The 12,988-nt window shown below is 36.1% G+C and overlaps 1 protein-coding gene across 5 annotated transcripts in view; it reads left to right on the top strand.

Annotated features, from left to right (window-relative positions):
* LOC115346859 (U2 snRNP associated SURP domain containing) overlaps nucleotides 1-12,988 on the top strand; it is a 47,832-nt gene that overhangs the window by 15,277 nt on the left and 19,567 nt on the right. For 2 of the 5 annotated variants that reach the window (XM_041126548.1, XM_030027402.2), the window contains exons 7-17: nucleotides 1,585-1,679; nucleotides 1,773-1,808; nucleotides 1,913-1,995; nucleotides 2,481-2,646; nucleotides 3,763-3,974; nucleotides 4,914-4,957; nucleotides 8,210-8,314; nucleotides 9,502-9,568; nucleotides 9,656-9,819; nucleotides 11,993-12,155; nucleotides 12,657-12,736. In XM_041126548.1, the coding sequence (XP_040982482.1) occupies nucleotides 1,585-1,679; nucleotides 1,773-1,808; nucleotides 1,913-1,995; nucleotides 2,481-2,646; nucleotides 3,763-3,974; nucleotides 4,914-4,957; nucleotides 8,210-8,314; nucleotides 9,502-9,568; nucleotides 9,656-9,819; nucleotides 11,993-12,155; nucleotides 12,657-12,736 (1,215 nt within the window). Of the gene's footprint in view, nucleotides 1-1,584; nucleotides 1,680-1,772; nucleotides 1,809-1,912; nucleotides 1,996-2,480; nucleotides 2,647-3,762; nucleotides 3,975-4,913; nucleotides 4,958-4,990; nucleotides 5,700-8,209; nucleotides 8,315-9,501; nucleotides 9,569-9,655; nucleotides 9,820-11,992; nucleotides 12,156-12,656; nucleotides 12,737-12,988 lie in introns of those variants that run through there. The other 3 variants (XM_030027403.2, XM_030027404.2, XM_041126549.1) reach the window with 3 other exon arrangements.

Raw genomic sequence — 12,988 nt, 5'->3', positions numbered from 1 at the left:
ACCAGAGGCTATAAAATGATCAAAAAACAAATGAAAAAAGCCCAGTATGCTGGCTTAAATCTTTGTCTGTTGAAATGAATGGATTTCTTTGCATCTCAGAGATGTTTGATTGTGACGTTTGAAACAGTTTGGTACTGCCTTCCTAAGCAGAAGAATATCCAGAGCAATTAACCAAAAAAATTACATATAAGTGCATAAAGTATTTCAGAGACCCCAGTAAGTGAATGAAATGACTGGCTATGTTTCCAAAGCTACCAAAGACGATTTTTTGATTAGTTAGGTGTGAATAGAAGCTTTAATGATTGAATCAACCAGCCATCTACCAGGATAAAAAAAAAGAAAATGTAGGTTTGTTCCTTTGACAGCTGCTGTCAGTATGTTACTTACAAGTGGAACTTCAGATGCAATTCTGTTATAAATTAGCAAGTGTGAGCCTGTAAATGAGAACACTTGTTAACATGGTCTCATGCATTGTTAAAGTTGGTGAAGGTACAGCAGGACAAGTAGGTAATGTAATGGATGATGGTGTTCAGGTTTTAGATGTTGACTCTTCTCTTGATGGGGATGTAGCAAAGAGATTGGTAGCAAATTGAAATGTGTATCAGATTCAGGAAGAATAAGTTTTGTCAGTGTCTCAAACTATATCCAGACGAGTTGTAGAATGACGTTGAGCTTTTGTACTAATGCAGAATAAGACTTGCAATTAAAGTTTAGAGATGTACTTCAGCTAGCATAATTTTAAAAACAAGCTGAATAACACTTAAAAAAGCAGATTCTTTCACTTTTTGAATGTGTAATACAACAGAAAGAGCAGCACATGGATTGAGTGTAACTCAGTGCCATATGTTTGCCCTGATGTTAGAGATGGAAAACAAAATAATCTGTATGCATTAGAAAACAATAGATACTGCATTATAAATCCATAAATGGCTGTTGTGAGTGGTGTCTGAACTTCACTGCTGTCTGTTTATTAGTTGATGTAAATGAATTGAATTGACAGCCTTGTATTCCTAGTACACAATATCTTCGTACCAAGATTTAAGGCCGAACTACAAAGAACCAAATAGTTACTTGTGTGAGTACTATCCTCAGAGGTATAAACTGAGATGAGATCCTGTATGTTCTGGAAATAGTCATATGGGGGTGTCTGTCACCCTACAAGGTGACAGCCTGCGTGAATAAGGCTTAGAAAAAGTAGTAGGAGAAATAGACACTAAGGAGTTGTGTGCATCCTGAAAAGTCATCTGAATGGTCAGTGGATCTCTGGCAGTCTGATGTGGAATTCAGGTCACTTTTTCAGAGCACAATTCTTATTTCTGGTCTTGTAATCTGCTTCTCAAACTAAGTCAATTTTGTTTGAGATTAAAACACTCTGACAGTATGAACGAGGAAGCATGCAGCTGGAATAATTCCGGTAGATATATTCCAGTTGATTAAACAGAAATTCAAACATACTGGTAATTGAGAATTTTTAACAAGCCCATTGTTTAATATTAAAAAATCTCATAATTCCAAAGTTAATTGAAAATTTTAGAATAAAAACCTCAAAATGCTATTGTTACTTATGTTAAACTTGTTTTGTAGAATACAAGAAGAGCGTGATGAAAGACATAAAACAAAAGGTAGATTGAGTCGTTTTGAACCACCCCAGTCAGATTCAGATGGCCAGCGTCGTTCAAGTAAGTAAATGTTATTTTTTATGTTTGTTTTGGGCTAAGAAATTTGTAGACTAATTTATATATATATATTTTTTTTTTCTTCTGTTTATTCAGTGGATGCTCCTTCAAGAAGAAACAGATCATCTGGTGGTAATATAGATTCTTTTCTCATTCAGTATAATGTTGTCACTTAAACGCATAGCAAAGATTATGACTTCTTTTTTCTGTTTTTTTTTTTTCCTCCATCATTGTAGTACTGGATGATTATGCACCAGGGTCACACGATGTTGGAGATCCAAGCACAACAAATTTGTATCTTGGAAACATTAATCCTCAAGTAAGTTTGGAGCCAAGGAGTGAAGTGCAGTGTTGGCATGTTTGGGTTCAGCTGAATTTTTTTCCAGTGGCAATTTCCCCCCTTTTTTGTTTTAAACCATACGCATGTGCTGAGACCCCATATACTAGGTACAGTTGGTGACTGTAGAGGCAGTATTCATTTGAATAAACGCTCTGTACACAATGCTGCCAAAGTTAAGGTTTAGACTATCAGTTACTATATGCAAAAATGCTCAGTTAAAATTATTTTTCCATGGCTATCTCTGTGCAAGGTGGATCATACCTCAAAAAAATGTGAGTGTGCTCTGTTTAAAATGCATCTTTTTTAATTATTATTTTTGCAGTAGATCGCATTGGGGTGGTATCAATGAAGCGTTGTTTTGCAAGAAACTCAGAAAATTAAAATCTCGACATTTGAACAATAATATGAATGAGTATGTTAGAAATACAGTAGCAAGATGCTAATTTTTACGTTTTTTCATGTAGATGAATGAAGAGATGTTATGTCAAGAATTTGGACGCTTTGGACCGTTAGCAAGTGTTAAAATTATGTGGCCAAGAACTGATGAAGAAAGAGCAAGAGAAAGAAATTGTGGCTTTGTTGCCTTTATGAACAGGAGAGATGCTGAAAGAGCATTAAAGAATTTAAATGGTAAACAGATTTCTTGGTTCGGAATTGTAATTATCTTTGTAGGAATAGTCAGGAGTAACTGTAAGCATATCTTCAAGTTGTTTTATCAGACTAGTGATAGGTATGCTGTAACTCCAATAGATACCACACTGGCAGTGATTTCAGTTTACACTGACTGTTTTACTGGCAGCTGAATGTCATCAGACTATAGCATACACAAGGGCTGGGAATACTGGTGGCTTTTGTTGTGGGTAAAGATGTAAAATTTCTGACTGTTTTGAAGATGTGAGCAGGAGGTAATGTTTGATAATCTCTCCTCTGTAAACAGACTATTTTAAGAAGGAACCTATTACTTGTAGTTGTGCACCAGCAATGATTGTTTTTAATAAATTTAACCAGTGCACGGGATATAATTAATAATTGGTGATAAATGTGTTCTTCTGAATAATGGTTAAATTCCTAATACTGAAGAGGTAACTGTACCACACCAGACATGTAATTTTGCATATGGTCTATCTTGTCTACCTTTTATTTGAAAAAAATGAAAAAAAAGTCTCATGTGATGAAGAAAGCTATGTTCTTACAGTTCAGGAAGAGCCTGAAAATCAAAAATCACCATCCTAGACAAAAAGAATAAAAAATGAAAGGTTGCCCTTGCATAGCTTACTCAAAATGGTCCTTTACTAGGACCATTAATAAGTAGGCTTATGCTATGTAGGAGTTCTAATTGGTTATTACATTTGGTTTTGGATAATGTAATTTGAAATTTGTTATTATGAACAAAAACACTTTGAAGAATTGAAGTGCAGAAATAATATAATTTAAAAATTACTCTGTTCATTCTGATGTGCTGAATATCAAATTTTAAAACTTTTTTCCCCCCAACAAGTCAAGTAATTGTGTACTGTAGTCTGAAAACATACATTGGGGGAAGATTAATAAAATATTTCATGTAATAGGCTTTCATTTGCACATGATGTAGTCTGATAGATATGATACACTAATCAACAATGTAAGCAAAATATAAACCATGGCAGGCAAACCTCAATGCTGCATGTAGAAGAATCTCAAGCAATGCAGAACAAATTTATAACATAATGGTGGTTTGGTTTTGGTTTTTTACTTTCACTTTTTCAGGCAAGATGATTATGTCGTTTGAAATGAAGCTAGGTTGGGGCAAAGCTGTACCTATACCACCACATCCAATATACATTCCGCCTTCTATGATGGAGCATACCCTCCCGCCTCCTCCGTCAGGACTGCCTTTTAATGCCCAGCCTAGGGAGAGACTGAAGAATCCTAATGCTCCAATGTTACCACCACCAAAAAACAAAGAAGATTTTGAGAAGGTAACTTACAGTACCCTGGGCCATATCTCATTGTTAAATACTACATCTGTGACAGTATTTCAATGGCTTCATAGATTTGCATTGTTCAGGCTGAGTTTGGCGGCCCTTAGTGTACAAACTCACTGGCTCCCTGCTGTAGCCCAAGGGAACCTACTTAGTTCTTGAAGCTCTGTTTCATGTCTGTGTTAGGGTACAGTGTACTGGGTCTTGATTTGTTTTAGTGCTGCTTTAAATCTGGCTATCATTTTCCCCCTCCAGGCTCCCTGGATTTTTTTCTCCTACGTCCCCCCCTTTTGTTGGCTGCCAAATTGCAGTATCTAAATTGTTTTCTTTAAAGAAAATACTACGTTTTAATTTGGGTAGCATTATTTTTACACTAGAGGAGTTGATGTATTTTGTGTAGACGGTAATTAATCTGGACATTGAGTAAGTATTTTATGCTACTTATGGAGTCAGTTGTCAAACTTTTTTTTTCTGGAATATTAGCTGATAAAAGGGTAAGTATCTTGTAATCACAAACCAACTTGATTTACATTTGTAAGAATTTGTTGATTCTTTGAATGACAAATGTTAGGGCTGTTTTTTGTAAGACTTGGGAATAAAGTAATACCAACGTGATCCAAGTCAAATAGTTTAGAATCTTTTCATAAACTTAAGAACTCCTTTCTTAATTATATTCAGCATAGTACCTATTCAGTGCATCGATGTACATTCTGACAGGAATGTTCTGATACTTTGCCATTAGTGAACCTTTACGGTTCACTGACACAACCATTTGCATTTTGTGTAATTGCTTAGTTATAACTTCACAGCAGTGATTGCCTGCAAAACTTGTGATAGATGTGTAGTATTTTCATTGCATATGTATATTTTTGCTTGTTACTTGTTAACAATACTCACATATTCTATGTTTATTATCTGATGTGACTTCATATACAGACTCTGTCGCAAGCCATAGTCAAAGTGGTTATCCCAACAGAAAGGTACATGTTTTTCTTTATTATTACTGATCTAAATATAGAAAATTTCCCCTTCGGAATTTTAAAGAAAAATGGTGATGTTGAGGAAAAGGTAATGGCTTGACTGAGCAATGGTTCTTCCATGACACTTGAGAGAAATGTGTGTTTTGCAGTCTTATTATCCTTATCTTAATAACTTTTTTTTATTGAGGATAGATTTAAGTAATTATTCTTTGCATTTAATTTAAGCACTAGAAATAGTTGCAGGGTAATTTCGTGAGTGAACACAAATAGCTTGTCTTAGACGCTGTATGAGTCCCGACATAAACCTCTGAGTACTTCATAGCTAGGATGCGGCTGTCTCCAGTGTCGTGCTGTGGGTTTTTTTCTTTCCTTTTTCATTTGTACAATTTGTAACCAGTTAAAATTTTTGATTACTGCTATTTTTTTTTAATGTGCAACAGTTATAATTTTGGTCACTGGAAAAGGTAGTTCTGTATTGCAAGGGTATTTTTACATTTTGGTCCCCATCAGTGCTCCTACCTTCGCAGCAGTCTAGGTATACTCTTGCTCAGTTAAGCTAAAACCTCTTCCCAAACATAGGAACACAACACTGTTTTAAAAGTAAATAAGCACAAAAGATTACCAAATTCTCTTTGACATTGGCCTTGGTGAGCAACACCAGCTGAACTGTCTGCGGCAGCGGGGGACCAGGAAAACATCATGGGATGGATTGGGAAAGTATACAGTTTTTGACCAGACATTGGTACGATCGGCTCCAATAAATGTGGTTTTATTATAACTGAAAAACTTTTTTTTGTTGCCCAACTTAAGCTAAATGACATTTTAAAATAATGCACTTAAAACTATCATCTTTTTTACTACACTGTTTTAATTGTCACAAAGTCCCTTTTTTCTTTTTTTCGCGTGTGTGTGGGGGGGAAGAAAGATTTGTGAAGCTAGTTCCAGTAGAACATTAACATATTTGTCAATAGATGCTCAAATGAACTAGTATTTTTGATGAAATTTTAGGACAGTACAATTTTTGTTGGGTAGAGGGGTGAATAATTAGGGTGACGAGGAGGAGTCTTGATTTGAGAAACATACTCAGTAGAACAAGTACTTGTAAAACTCTACAATGCTTACAGAGTAATTGGCTTTCAGAGAAAAATATGTTTCCATTTTATTTACTGTAGCATTTTGAAAGCTTATATGAGAAGAAAGGCTCATGTTAATTGAATTGTATTTGAAAATACTTTTAATTTTTTCTTTTTTTCTTGGTGACTTTCAAAGATGCTAATGGCGACTGCTAAGAGACTATTACACAGTGCATCACATCATGCAAAAATTTCGACTGACTGCAGTGGGATAATATGTGTAATTATTCTCCTTTGTTTAAAAATTTTCAATACGGGTTTTTAATGTCTCTTACCTCTTAGTATTTACTAAACAGAAAGCCTTGAGTATCAAGTGTTTTCTGAGAAATTCACTTTCAAGTAGTCATTTCTTATATACCAAAATATATTTAACACCCTCTTTCAGATATGGGATGTACTGAATCTTTTTTTCGTACATCTGAGGTCTTTCCAAAGCAGATGTTGTTGTTCAAGCATAAGCTGCTGTTAGGCAACTTTATTGTACTCAATGAAAGAAAAATTAGATGAAAACCAATGGCATGGTTCTGCAGGAAGCCAGAAATGATCACATTGACCTTGCCTTAGAGTAAATGAATTTCAAGCTCAGAGGCCTGAAAGCTAATTGTAAATTTTTTTCTTACTGGTGTTTTCAAATACAGTTCATATAACAAGAACAGTCTTGCTATTCAGACTTTCAGAACACTGCTTTAAATAAAATGGCTACAGAATTATTGAGACTATGTCCTCTTTACAATTTTTCTGGGATAATAAAGAGCGAACAGGAAAACTGAACTGTAGGTAGCTGTTTGGTTTTTGCATAAAATTTGAGACAAAAGTAGATTTAATGCTAGCTGGTATAAAACAGAACATTTGCTAAGTTTGCAGATGGCAGGGGCAGGTTTTTTGTTACTATGTTTTTAAGTTGAAAATTTTTTTTTATCTAGTGCATTATATCTGTGGCAGAACTTTGAATACTCATGGTAGAAAATAATCACCTCATTACTAGGAAGTAATAGAAAATTCTGCAGCTTTTCAATGTCACAATTTTTGAATTTTAATTAAAAAATTGCTAAAAGGAAATCTAATGAGATATATGTAAAGAACCAATATCCATTTGTTACATCTAAGAAAATAAATTAAAAAATGTAAAAATCTGTATATTTTTTTTTTGTTTGCATCACGTTCAAAGGACACGTGCTGTGAAGCTTTTGATATATGTAGGTAATCTATATTTGAAAATTCGGGATCCTGTTTCCAAAAACCCCCGAACGGCTGGAAACTGACAAATCACTATTTGTATCTAAAGCTCATATGACTGTCTCCTGTTAGCATGCTAATAAGTGGCTCTGTATTTTCAGATGTGGCTTGAAAAATGTGCACTTCACATCTGCTTCTTGCCTGTCTCAGGATGTAGTGCTGAATGAAATGAATACAGATTTTTTTATTATTTTTTTTTTTTTTTTAATTTGTGATTTGGCTCACTTGACTGTATGAGGGAGGAAACATTGGATGGTATGACACGAACTGGTGGACAGTTTTGTTCTATGCCAATAGCTGAGTCTTGACCAAAAAGAGATTATCTAAATTTAATAAAACCATTGCCCTGTTTGGCATCAAGAAGACTATTTGCTTTTCCTTTCATACTTGAGTAGTTTGAAAGCTGAATGCAGTTTCTGTTGAATATTCAAAAGCATGTGTGTTTAATTTTGAGCATAATATTCAGCCACTTGTTCCTCTGTAGAACTTTAGCTAACACTTCGGTCTTAGTTCTAGACAATTTAGATGAGGGCTTAGTTTTTGATAGTTAATTGTACTTTGGTGTTCAGTTGCCCATTTTTATGCATAAGGACTATTAAGCTTCTGCTAAGTAAAAGATGGTTGTAGGCTAAGCTGTGGAAATTCAGGAAAGAGGTCTCCTCTTAAATTCTTACTCCACCACTCCTAGGCATGTTTTTATTTTAGAATGCCCATGTCTATGATGCAAGGCTATAATATGTTCCATGTTACCTTATCTTTTATACAGTTTTCTTAACGATACAGCAAAATAATCTCCTGCACAGTTATAGTATCTTAGGTGGAGTGTAGTTTTATATAGTGTTAGGTCTGAATCAATTTTTCTTTAACTGTGTTGTTGTTGTAGGAATTTGCTCGCTTTGATACATCGAATGATAGAGTTTGTGGTACGGGAAGGGCCTATGTTTGAAGCCATGATTATGAACCGAGAAATCAACAATCCAATGTTCAGGTGCTTATTATATTGCTTCAATTTGCAATAGCGCTGGCTGTTTTCACTGTTGCTAATATTCTGCATTTCTGAAATACTGCTAAGAGTTGTTTTTATTATGTCTATCTTCATGTGCAGATTTAAATTTTACAAATTGTACAAATGCTTATGCTATCTTTTTGAGGAATGCACTTTTATACCAGTTGTTACTACTGTGTACATATAAATAAATAACTAAAATACTATATACACACACTATAAAATACATTTGTACCTATATAAAAATATATATATAATAAATAAAATTACATTTAGCACCTGCTTTTCTGAGGGATTCAAAATCATCGGTGGAGGCAGTAGCATGCATTTAAAAAAAAAAAAAAAGGAAAAAAATCCCCCCCCAAGACAGACAGACTAACTCAATGTAAAGTCCAGTCTTCCTGGAGCCTAATTTCTAACCTTTAGCAAGAGCTGGGAGTCGTTTTTCTTTGATGTCAACGCAAATAGGATTAAACTTTAGCTTACATAGTGAAGTTGTCAGAATTTTCAGCTCTTGTCGTTAATGGAATAAAAAAGGATCAATTTATGAATTTCTTGTGAAATGTAGTCACTGAAAAACTTTTTCAGGGAAATACTGAATGACCTTTTAAAAATGTTTTATTTGCAGTAAGGTTAAGTGCTTCATTATGATTTTTATATACAAATTGAGAATTCCCCCCCCTCCCCCTTGATCTTGTCAGAGTGTTCTGACACACAATTTACTGGTGGAAAACTTCAAGTCGTTCAGTATTCGATCTGAGCAACCTAACTGTATAACTACAAGTTCCTGCAGCACTTCTGCTGAGGTTGCAGTTGCTCCCATAGTGACTCTTTGCACTGATGATTCTTCTGCTTTACTATGAGGCTGCACGGTTGTTCTTTCTGACCCTGTTTGTTCTGCTTTTAACTTCTGAGAAATGCTGTGCCTTTGTGGAATGCTGCACTCTGCTTTGCAGATTGCATATGTATGTGTGTGGAGCAGTTGCACTTGTTCTGCACAGCTGTATTGTAGTTATACACGATTTTAGTTATCTTGAGTTCACTTGGTAGCTGAGGTGGGATTCTGAATAGGGTTTGGTGGTTTTTTTTTTTTTTTATTACTTCCTTTGAATTTGCTTCACTTAAATAATTTGTAATAAGTTTTGTCTTTTCTTTGCTCTTTGGTTTAGGTTTTTATTTGAAAACCAGACTCCAGCCCATGTATATTATAGATGGAAGCTTTATTCAATTCTTCAGGCAAGTAGAATTTTAGTGACAATTCATAACTTCAAGCATAATGAAATAAAATAACACCAAACTAAAAATACTTTTGTTTTTTTGTAGGGAGATGCTCCAACCAAGTGGAGGACAGAAGATTTCCGTATGTTCAAAAATGGATCATTCTGGAGGCCACCGCCATTGAATCCATACTTGCATGGGATGTCAGAAGAGCAAGAAACGGAAGCATTTGTGGAGGAACCGAACAAGAAGGGTGCACTTAAAGAAGAGTATGAACTTCCATCAATTTATAATGCTGTTTTAACTGCTAATGTGCCTGTTTTTTTCCTGTTGTGTTTTTGTAGTTATAACACTTTCATCTCTAAAATGTTACCATGCTCGTCACTATTTGCTGGGTAAAAACCTGGCTGGATGGCCGAGCCCAGAGAGTTGTGATGAACAGAGTTAAATCCAGTTGGCAGCCAGTCACAAGTGGTGTTCCCCAGGGCTCAGTTTTGGGGCCAGTTCTGTTTAATATCTTTATCAATGATCTGGATGAGGGGATCGAGTGCACCCTCAGCAAGTTTGCAGACGACACCAAGTTGGGAGGGAGGGTCGATTTGCTCGAGGGTAGGAAGGCTCTACAGAGGGATCTGGACAGGCTGGATCGATGGGCTGATGCCAATTGTATGAGGTTCAACAAGGCCAAGTGCTGGGTCCTGCACTTCGGTCACAGCAACCCCACGCAGCGCTACAGGCTTGGGGAAGAATGGCTGGAAAGCTGCCCGGCAGAGAAAGACCTGGGGGTGCTGGTTGACAGCCGGCTGAATATGAGCCAGCAGTGTGCCCGGGTGGCCAAGAAGGCCAACGGCATCCTGGCCTGTATCAGAACTAGTGTGGCCAGCAGGAGCAGGGAAGTGATCGTCCCCCTGTACTCGGCCCTGGTGAGGCCGCACCTCGGGTACTGTGTTCAGTTTTGGGCCCCTCACTACAGGAAAGACATGGAGGTGCTGGAGCGTGTCTAGAGAAGGGCAGCCAAGTTGGTGAGGGGCCTGGAGCACAAGTCTTATGAGGAGCGGCTGAAGGAGCTGGGGCTGTTCAGTCTGGAGAAGAGGAGGCTGAAGGGAGACCTTATCGCTCTCTACAACTACCTGAAAGGAGGTTGTAGTGAGGTGGGTGCTGGGCTCTTCTATCAAGTAATTAGTGATAGGACAAGAGGAAATGGCCTCAAGTTGTGGCAGGGGAGGTTTAGATTGGATATTAGGAAAAATTTCTTTACTGAAGGGGTTGTCAGGCATTGGAACAGGCTGCCCAGGGAAGTGGTGGTGTCACCATCCCTGGAGGCGTTAAAAAAGCACGTAGACAAAGCACTTCAGGACATGGTTTAGTGGGCATGGTGGTGTTGGGTTGATGGTTGGACTCGATGATCTTCAAGGTCTTTTCCAACCTAAATGATTCTATGATAATATTACTTAGAAACTCTCCTAACCTCAGTGCTTTTCAGTTAGTCTTCTTTGATACTTGTTGCTAAATATGTTCTGGATTTGGTTAGATTTGTCATCGTTGAACAGTCAGTCCTTTCAATCCAATGGTTATTAACCCTTTATTTGAAGGGGATTGGGAAGGTGAGAGTTTTTCCCCATTTTCTGTTCCTATCTGTTGGTAGGGGTATATAGCACTTTTCTCAACATTGTTAATGATCTCAGGAACTAAAGAGTTGTTATAATCTTGAACTTAGTGATGCTGTTCATCAGACAGTAAAATTGGGAACAGTGGTTAATAAGCAGTAAGAGACACATCATCAGAGTTCTTTGCTCTGACTTGTAAGTGTGGTGGGGATGGCTAGGGTAGTGGAAATATATACGTTATTTTCTTAATTTTGCTATTGTTCCAACTGTGTTCTTAGCATGTGGATTTTTTCTTGTTTTCTTCTTTTCATCGTAGTTATGATACCAGTCATGGGTCTGGAGGGTTTAATATGTGATTTATTTCTTATCTTCTATCTGAAAGGCTCAAAAAGATATTGAGTGTTCTTTATATATGGAGGTCAGGGAAATCCTGAAATAGTTGCTTCTTACTAGCTTTCTGAATCTAATGTTTCTTACTCTGCAGCAATTACTTGCATGCTTCAGATTTATCCATTTTCATTTAGACATAAACTAAATCCAAAAAGATAATTGCTTTATTAGAGATACTGATCTGCTGCATTAGGTATTTCTCAGTTATTTTTCCTTGATTTCTGTATGTAGTCAAGACTTGAGTGGGGATTTTTTGCACTTTGTTTATATATGTAATGTGGATACAAATGTTCATAAGTCACTGAAAAAACTCAGGCAACAGAATATAAAAATATTTAAAATTGCTTTTGTCCTAAAGATGGAAAAATCAAAATCATAATTAAATGGAAATTCCCAAAAGTACTTTTCATTTATATTGAAAGTATTAAAATTCCTGATATTTCAGACAGAGGGACAAATTAGAGGAAATTCTGCGTGGATTAACACCTCGGAAGAATGATATTGGTGATGCGATGGTTTTCTGCCTAAATAATGCAGAAGCTGCTGAAGAAATTGTAGACTGCATTACAGAATCACTGTCCATTCTGAAGACTCCTCTTCCTAAGAAGGTGTGGAGATTTTTTATCATCTTGTATTTTGGGGGAAGAACTCACTTAACAGCATGTGCATATAATTTACAAGCATTATTTCATAAGTTTCATATAGCATTGAGGGTTTTCTATTAAAACGTGGGCTGGAATTTAAGTATGCTTTTTTCCTGTGGTATTTTGTTATATATTTCTATTCTTTCTGAACCTGCTTGTAAATAAAGTTCTGCCTTACTGTGAAGTTGAAAACAACAGAATAGTCTGTTCAAACAAGGAAATAAAAATTGGAGTGCCATGATCTGTTCTTTGTAATACTATGTAATATCACGTTACAGTGGCTACTACCCTGTAGCGTAATAGGGAGCTAATTGCTCCTTAGCATGTGGGGCTGTGTTACGGTTAGTTCTAATTTGGTACTTCTAGATAGTTTAAACTATCTTGTATTCTTTCTGGAAAAAGGCATATATTTTCAGGATAATTTAAACTCTAGAATTATTTTAATTTGAACATTCTTTATTGTAGATTGCAAGGTTATATCTAGTGTCAGATGTGTTATACAACTCTTCAGCTAAAGTTGCCAATGCTTCCTACTATAGAAAATTGTAAGTATAATATTTTAGGTGATTGATGATTTAAAAAAAAATATCCTTATGTTCAGTTTTGTACATCTCTGGATTAACGTGGTTGTAGAGAAATTCACACTTTGCTATGAGGATACTGTTACAACACTGATGGTATTTATATTTCTTTGCATGAAAATGTATAAGATGTAGCATGTTAGTGCATAGGTTTGCTTTGTAATGCAAAAGGTAGTGTATATGCCCTATGCAAGGGACCACTTGCATGGAACCTCA

This window comes from Aquila chrysaetos, chromosome 10 (assembly GCF_900496995.4).
Source record: "Aquila chrysaetos chrysaetos chromosome 10, bAquChr1.4, whole genome shotgun sequence".
NCBI lineage: Eukaryota > Metazoa > Chordata > Aves > Accipitriformes > Accipitridae > Aquila > Aquila chrysaetos.
Note: the sequence above shows the minus strand (reverse complement) of the source record. Positions and strands in the feature narration are given on the sequence as shown.